We start from the raw sequence: 8,979 nt of genomic DNA, 5'->3' as shown, positions 1-8,979 counted from the left end.
AATACACTCAAGAAAAACTATTACATTTATCTCAGTGATTCAAGAGTAACATTAAAACAATATGCTCCACCAACATTAGAAAACTATACAGAAAACCCTTCAAATTGCTGAGAAAAGTAAATTAAATCCATGATGAGGTAATAGTCAGATTAACTGATAACTAAAATAGCAGTGCAGATGGCACTATTTTGCTAAGTGTAGAGATTTACTATAGGTAATGAATGAAACTCGACATACTCCAAATCCAGAGGTTGTGAGATCAAATCCCAGGTGGAGTCAATACTGAAATGTCACTACTAAGTGATCATGTGAAATGTAATCATATTGTCAATGATGAAAGATTGTACACTTACTTTAAAACCCCTATATCATTTCATTCCCTTATATAAAAAAAAGTGAAATAGCTGTTTTCACATGTTGAGCTGAAATTTTCACCAAAAAAGACACGTGAGGTCAGTTGTTCACATGTGAAACCATATGTTTACATGTGTTACATTGTGTTCACATGTTAACACCACCTTTTCCCATGTGAGGAGAATAGCTTGTTTTCACCTCACATGTGAAAATCTAATTTGCACTTTCACGTGAAAAACTTTCACATGTAAAAATCTAACTTTCATTTTGAAATGTTGCTTCCCGATGTTGTCCAAAATTTTTTCAGGAGATGTTTTCACGTGTAGTTTCATTCATTTTATCACGTTTCTGTTACATGTTGTCAGATGCTATCGCATTAACTTGACATAAGATCACATACGATAAGATCACAAGGGATACAGTAACTGGCAGTACTTGTGCTGCTTCCAGTATGCCCCACTTATACCCAGCTGTGATGAACCACTTTAAAACAAAGCCTTCATTGCGCTCACATGTGTTTGGGTACACAATATTAGAATTATCCCATAATAAGAAACCAATTATCCCCTAATAAGAAACTAATGTTAAACAGTATACCATGGGCTTTTGGCATCTCCACAATGTTAAAAGGACATTAAAGGGGAAATCTGTAGTTGCTACATACATTTTTTTTACTTTTAAATTAATGATAAATACCCATTGATTCTAGAAGAATATCATGTATAGATGCCTCATGAGCTTAGTTGAACTGTCATACCCCATCAGAACCCAAAATATAAGATTGTTAAATGTAAACAAAATAATGTTGATATCATGCATGGTTAGTCCTTGTATCCATAGCTCTGTCCATGAGTTTGCAAGTGGTTACATTTCTCCAGTCCCGTCCCTCAGCTGTTTACTAAATCAGTGGCGGGGTAACGGCTTTGTTATTGTTCGAACTGCAGATTTCCCTGTTAAGATTGATCCAGTTAAATCTGCTGTATTTAGAGCCATCCCCAAGAGTCAGTGTCTAAAATTCTTCAAACCCCCATGTAGTGGCTAAGCCGTTTTACTCATGTCCCCTTTAACACCACAGACAGCAGTACTGTATACAAAGATTTTAAATGATTGATCACGCCATGCTTATTTAAACTGCTTTATTTCCAAATGGAGGGAGAGGGAGAGAGGCCAGGGTCAAACACAGCAGGGGGAGAAAAAGAGTCCAGGCAGGTCAGAATAGTAGGGAGAATGATGATGGGGATGATGATTCACTATACATTAAGTTTTCATGGCTGCCCTGTTGGCACCAAAAGTTCAATGACAATCACATTTTAAAATGCAAATGTTATTGTCACAGAACAATTTGTGCCAACACAGAGTGCGGTTGTTTGCTGATCTCCATGGTTCTGCAACCACAGGCTGTTAAAGCGCCACCCATCAGCACGATAGTCTTTACAAAACACCACTGAAAATGTTTAAGAAACAAGTTAAAAATAATAAATAAATACAAAAATGCTCCACGACCCAGATTTTACCAATATTTCAAAATATTTTTTCAAATCATGACATTCTTCTTCTGCATTGACTGAGTTCCAGTAGAAATGACCCCAACCCCTACAAACATACGTCTGCTCCTGAATCCTGTTCCTCTGCTGACTTTAAATCAATGAATCTCATTCAACATATTCAGATTTTATACAGTATTTACACTATTTTGTTCACATTAGCTTTGCCTTGCTTGGAGAGCATAGTCAAAAAGAAAAAAAAACTATAAATATGAAACTAACAGGAAACTCAAAATGGCTCTAAATAAATAAATAATACATATAGCTTATCCAATCACAGCCCCTTATTATAGCATGACAGTGTCACTCTGAGTCCCGCTCTGTATGTGTCAGCTGGTGTCCCGGGGCGTCACTAAACGGCCATGCTTGAAAGGACGGAACAGAGTTCCACAAAATGCAATTCTCACTACAAAAAGCAATTGCAACTAACCCTAACCTTGCCTTTGACCTTACCCATATCCTTAACACTAACCATAACCCTAAAGGAAGAACAAATAGATAATGTACTTTCTAAATAGTTTTGTACATTCTAGCATGGCCATCTAGTGACTAGTGTCCCTCCGGGAGAGAGCTCTTTGCCCAGAGTCTCAATCACTACATCTGTTTTCTGTGCTTACCAGTATGTGGTGATCTACAGTATACATTATCAGCCACAGGAGGCACTGGCACAGTCCATGAGTACCCCAGACATTTTACATAAGTTTACCAGACACTTGCAGCTGGTACCACTAGAAGTGCATCATTAGCAAATACACAGTCATGCAGTCTCTCTCACACACACAAGGGTCAGCAGAAATTGACAACGGGAGATTAGAAGTGTTGTTGCCGACAGCCCTCGTCCCATAGTGTCATAACACCTATATAGCATTCACAGTTACAGACATAGCCTCTGTGAGGGAGAAACACAAAAAGCATCATGACCTGTCAGTCTCTGCGAAATACTGTACATAAAGAGCAACTGTAAAGAGTAGTAGTACCTCTCAGAAATAAAGGAATGTGCCAGGTAGAAGTCCAGTCAGCCAGTGTAGCAGGTACATTCCCAAATCAATCAATTCATTGATCTATCAAGCAATCAATCATTCATTCATCCATCCCATATTTGCCATTTGGGAGCTTAATAAAGTACTATATTATCTTATGGGATGAATGTCCTTCCAGAAGTAGCTGAGGATGAACAGGACCTGGACTTTCAGTATCATAATCAATATCAACTATAGTGTTTTTAAGACTGTTTTGAAGTGTTTGTGTCAGGCCAGCAGTAGAGCTAATGTGGCTGAATTCCTCCTCTCATAGACAGCCACTGTTCTGTTCTGTTCAATGGGGAGCAGTGTGTTCGTTAATAGCAATGTCCTTTCAGGCTGAAGTCAGATGAATCCACTCAAACAAAGCCAGATAGTCACTGTCCAGTGTCTTTGATAGAAGAAAAAAAATATGTACGACTATACTGCATTCCAAAAAATCCTTAATTGTCCCAAATTTGCGTTCCTTGTCAAGGGATTTGGGAAAGTATTTATCCTCTTCAAAATGTGATATGCTTTAAGCACTTGAAATTGTGCTATATAGATCCAATATACAGATTCAATTTACATTTTAGTCATTTAGCAGACGATCTTATCAAGTGCCTCTTACAGTAGTGAGTGCATACATTTCCGTACTTTAGTACTTTAGATCCAATCCACCCTATTCCCTACATAGTGCACTACTTTAGACTAGAGTCCTATGGGCTCTGGTCAAAAGTAGTGCACTATATATCGAATAGGTTGCCATTTGGAACTCATATTCTCTTATGGGGGCGTATAACAATAGTGTTAAGCTGTTTACTCTCCTCATCTTTTAGTTCACCTGCACTGACACGGAGATGGGCAGGTGGAAACAAATGCCTGATCCTTCATATTGCATCCACCTATATCCTTTGTTTTTCAGTACAGATGAAGGAAAAGACACAAGCGGAGGAAGCCACAATAGGCTATTGAGATGCACCTTAAAACACAGAGCCAGAGGAAAGTTATGTTTATGGTACAAAGTTGTCTTTCAAAATATAGCCTAAGCCCCACATGAGAGCAGTGGTGGGCATCAGAGTTTGAGAGGGAGTTAGTTGTCTCATGAACAGTTAGAGTCCTGTTGTTGTCTCTCTCTCTCTCTCTCTCTCTCACGCTCTCATATGGATAACATCTCTACAGGAACACATGCTATTCCTGAGGCAGGATAAAAGTAACTATGCAGGCGTAAGTGGACAGGCGACCAGGGTCTTGTGCGTTCCTCGTGGTTCTGCCCTTTGATAAAGAGAAGTGCCTCTGGTGGTGCTTAAACAGGCTAACAGGTCTGGCCTATCATCTCGCACCGTTCTATTTTGTTTATCAGTCGGCTGATTAAAGGATATTTGTTTGTTTCATCGCTTTAAAGTCCTTGAATGGCACGCTCAAGACTGTTGTTTTGATCTGGAGTTCTCAGTGAGCAGTGGTGTACTGCTATACCCAAAAGGTTTCTCAATTTTTAATCAAACAGATTTCCCAGACAACCTTAATGTCAGTCAGTCAGTCAGATTTTGACGAGAGCAGCGTTGCACTGTCATTTTCCAAGCAACAACATGTCATTTATGTCACGAGTGACTAAAAATCCAAAATGGCATTTTCTTTTCCTCCTTCTTTCTTCCTTCCGCACTCTCTACGCATACTGTGTAATGCTCATAGATCAGAACATACCTCCTACCTTTTACTAAAAGGATCAGGATCATGCCCTTGGATTCTTACACAGTATCATTCTAAAGCCCCCCAGTGTAGAATTCACATAACATATATTGCACATGCTCTCCCCAGACTATGTCCTTGCAATGGACCGTCACAGTTCTCCAGGTAACGGCTAGACGTCTGCAGCTACGTACCAAGGGACTAAAACAACGAGCCCTTAGAGTTTCTTTCTGTTGCAAGGTGAGCTATCCAACAGCTATTCTGATTCAGAGTTATAGAATTGGTAGCCCTTCGTAACATCATCAATTAGAATCTAAAATCAGTCAGAATGTTTACAGAATATTTGTGCTGTTTTTTACACCTCAAAGAGTTTAGAGAGGACTGAAAAGAAAGGACCTTACAGGTCATCTGTTTAAGGCCTCTTTACTAAAGGAAGGTTGCCATTTTTGTCCTTACAGAGCATTCAGTCTAGAAGAAGGTGCCCTTGGTGTTCTTACAGAGGATTTTCTTGAAGGCCTTTCTGAAGTCCTGATTAAAGATGGTGTATATGACGGGGTTCAGACAGGAGTTGCAGTAGCCAATCCAGAAGAAGAACTTGAAGAGGGGATCAGGGAGGGAGCAGGTCTCAGGACAGATGGCCTGCAGCGAGTAGGAGAAGAAGAAAGGAAACCAACAGACAACAAACACTCCGATCACCACGGCCAGGACGAACGTGAAGCGCTTCTCTCGGTTCACCATAGCTTTACGACGTGCTGCTCCCGGAGTGCTCTCCGGCTTAGACCTTCTCCCTGCCACCAGCCGAGCCCCCTTAGAGGTGGCGATCATGTCCCTGTACTTCTGGATGGTGGCAGGAGAATGGATGCCAGCTGAACCAGCCATGCTAGGATTGTTGACTCCCGTCCTCCCCCCTTCCTCGTTCTCCATGTCACTGTCAGAGCTGTTTGAGCTGTCCATATTATTGTTATACTTCTTTCCCTTCATCTTATTCTCCCCATGTTTGGGTTTGGCCGGGGCTGGTGGGGGGAGGGTGGGGGAGGGAGATGGTGAGACCAAGGAGGGTGAAGGACCCAGGGGGGAGGTGGTGGTTGGGGTTGGAGCTAGGGATAGAACCGGAGGATGGAGGAGGTTTTGGGTGGTGGGGGTGGGAGGGGAGGGGGTCTCATTGGCCTGGTCGGGGGATGGTGATGGAGTAACAGCCAGGGTGGGGGGTCTGACGCTGGTGGTTTTGTGGGGCATAGCTGGGGTTTCCCCTCTGTCCTCCTTCCCGTTGGCTTGGATCCCCCGAGGGGTTTGACTTGGGGTGGCACAGCCCACCCCGTCTTTCCTGGGCTCGCCTGGTGGGTTCTGTGTGCGCTGCTTGGCGATCTGGTAGATCCTCATGTAGACCAGGATCATGATGAGACATGGGGCGAAGAAGGACCCGACGGTGGAGTAGAGGATGTACCAGCGCTCGTCGTTCAGTTGGCACTGAGGCCCCCTCTCACTCCCCTCTCCACCCGGCTCACTCTTATTTAGCGACAGAAGAGGAGGGAAGGAGATGATGGCCGAGATGAGCCACACCACCACGATGGAGGCTTTGATACGCATGGGTGTGCGCTGGCGGGAGTAGGTAACCCGGCTGATGGACAGGTAACGGTCCAATGAGATGGCGCACAGGTGAGCTATAGAGGAAGTGCAGAACAGAACGTCCAGCGCCAGGTAGATCTCACACCACAGAGACTTGAAGTACCAGTATCCCAGCAGTTCATTGGCTAGGGAGAATGGGATGATGAGGGTCGCCACCAAAATGTCTGCAGCCGCTAGCGACACTAAAAACAGGTTCTGTGGTCCTCGGAGTGCATGGCTGGTCAGGACGGCAATGATGACGAGGATGTTTCCCACGATGGTGAAGACCACCATGAGGGTGATGGCTGTAGCGAAGAGCGCCGTGGATTCGGGGGAGTAGGGGGCCAGTTGCAGGGAAGAGACGCTCTGGTTGCAGGGAAGAGAAAAACCGCTGGTCGAACCATTAATTTCGCCCAGCCCCACTGAACATGCACTATCCAAGGGTGAAGCCATGAGTAACACGATGGATGGACTTGATTAAAGTGAGAATAAAATGTTGTTGTAATAAAGATGCTGTTGGTAACGTTGTTTTATATTAGTTGAGGATGGCTGTAATAAAATGATATCCTAAAAGTTGAGGAAAAAAACATTAGGCTATAACTAAAAGTATTAATGTTGTGTTATCGCTGTTCATTCCCTCTCCTCCCAGTTTCATCCTCCAAGTTCATTCTAAGCAGCCAAACGATAAACTATTCCCCTGGAGCGCGCCAGAATAAAGCAGAGAGCAATTATATTTCCTGTCTGGAAAATAAAACCGTTCAAACAATTAAAAGTTGTCCAGTACATGAAACAGAATTGATCGTAATCTCACAGCTGCTTAATTGTTTGGATATTTTAAAGAAGCGGGAAGTTATGTCCAGGTGGTCACAGAAATATCCTTAAAATATAATTTCCGCCTATAATAGAGATTGGGAACAAGTTACAAACTGGGCAGGAGAGCCTACTTCAGATGTTAGTGTGCTCAAGTCACCGCTGTCTCTCAAATGGAGATGCACACAACAGCCTACTGGGCACAGACATCAATTCAACGTCTATTCCACATTGGTTCAACATAATTTCATTGAAATGACGCGCAAATAACGTTGATTCAACCAGTGTGTGCCCTGCGGGATGGCTATCTGAGCAATGATAAAGCTGTGTAGATAACTTACAAACAAATCGCCTATCATCATTCTAATAAATATCAAACGGTATGCAGTTGTTTTCCTATAAGGACAAGAAAACATTGGTTTGAACAGATTTAACTAATAAAATGGTCAAGCCTCGACAGACTAACTGGCGCGCGTTACCAAAATATGTCACTCACTTCATCTGCATAATCCTGGACATTATTCAAGCAGAATGGATTCCTAAAATAATAAATTGTCTCTGAATGGCACTGTGAAGTTATTCGTTTATGTTGTAACGTGAGCACGTCCTCAGTGTAGCGATACAAGTTTGGAATTCATGAAAACAAACCCGTGTCCAACATAACTCCAAGTTGCGCATTGAGTCCAAGTTACATATTGAGTTGTTGCGTTGTTGTTTCAGTTTCCTGGTGTTTATTTGTTCCTCATCTCGGTTTGGGATGAATGTGTGCGCGCGTTGTTGGGTATATCCAAGTGCAGATAATGCGCAGTCTTGCTTTGACTGACTCGTAGACCCTAGTTCGGTCTCTCCATGTCCGGGTGTAACCTACAGAAGGCTAGGCTATCTCTTCACGCAGCGGTGCTCCAGAGTTCAGAAGGCTAGGCTATCTCTTCACGCAGCGGTGCTCCAGAGTTCAGAAGGCTAGGCTATCTCTTCACGCAGCGGTGCTCCAGAGTTCAGCGCCTCGCCGATTCTCTCCTCGAACTTATCCGTTGGTCTCACAGCAACGCGCGCATCTCCAGGAGTGAGCGTGACCGTGAGCACCGGTCTAATAATGGAAGCGTCTCTCCTCTCATCTCTCTTTTCCAACCGGAGTGAAATACGGGCGTCATGACCATGCCATCTCCCTCTCCCACTGGGCACAGTGGTTGAATCAATGTTGTCTCCACGTCATTTCAATGAAATGACGTTGAACCAACGTGCAAACGTTGAATTGACGTCTTTGCCAAGTGGTCTCTCTCGCTCCCTTTTCTCTCTACCCACTCCCTTTCTCTCTACTCAATAACACACTGTCAATCGGTACCCGTTATATATATTTCATGGAAACCTCTGTAGTAAGTAGAACCGCGATGCTTTGGTAGGACACATAGGTCTCCAGCTAAGAGAGTAAAACACACTGAAGTAATTTATCTTTCGACAAACATTGTTGTCATCATCATCATCATCATTATAATCATCATCATCATCATTATAATCATCACCCTCCTCCTCCTGATCATCATTATTGTCACCATGATCATAATTTAATTGTTGGTTCCATAGTGGCCTATTGGCTACTCAGAAAAATAAAACCCTATTGTATTGAACATATGCTATATGTTCCCATCCTTGACAGTGACATGGATCAATCATCCCTCACCCACCCAACCCATTTCTCCACTCACACCTTCATTAAACTGACATACATACAGAGATGTGGATTATACAGGATCACACACACACGCATACAAGCACACAACTTTACCCTCTCACAAGGACTGCACTCTATTTAACTAAGATCAAGTGCCTTATGTTTTGATGTTCACTTAACAACTAAAAAGTGTAAAATATAACAAACCAACACCCACACAGAGACATGGATTTAACAGTGGAAAGCATGTTCCCATTTATGATCTATAGGAGCAGTTAGTAGTCGTGCGCACACACACACACACACACAC

General features: G+C 42.9%; 1 protein-coding gene across 2 annotated transcripts; it reads right to left on the bottom strand.

The window, feature by feature from the left end:
* Positions 1–1,475: 1,475 nt before the first annotated feature.
* Positions 1,476–7,616, bottom strand: LOC115164332 (alpha-2B adrenergic receptor-like). 2 transcript variants are annotated; one of them, XM_029716709.1, is made up of 2 exons: positions 7,497–7,616; positions 1,476–6,556 (listed from the first exon to the last, which is right to left on the bottom strand). In XM_029716709.1, the coding sequence occupies exon 2, from the start codon at positions 6,482–6,484 to the stop codon at positions 5,054–5,056; it is 1,431 nt and encodes a 476-aa protein (XP_029572569.1). In that variant the 5' UTR covers positions 6,485–6,556; positions 7,497–7,616; the 3' UTR covers positions 1,476–5,053. The 2 variants fall into 2 exon arrangements, with proteins under 2 accessions (XP_029572569.1, XP_029572568.1); XM_029716708.1 differs by having other exon boundaries at positions 1,476–6,757; positions 7,497–7,550.
* Positions 7,617–8,979: the final 1,363 nt, after the last annotated feature.

Source organism: Salmo trutta, chromosome 27, assembly GCF_901001165.1.
Source record: "Salmo trutta chromosome 27, fSalTru1.1, whole genome shotgun sequence".
In the NCBI taxonomy this organism is placed as follows: domain Eukaryota; kingdom Metazoa; phylum Chordata; class Actinopteri; order Salmoniformes; family Salmonidae; genus Salmo; species Salmo trutta.
The sequence above is the reverse complement of the archived record's forward strand: the minus strand, read 5'-3'. Positions and strand labels throughout refer to the sequence as shown.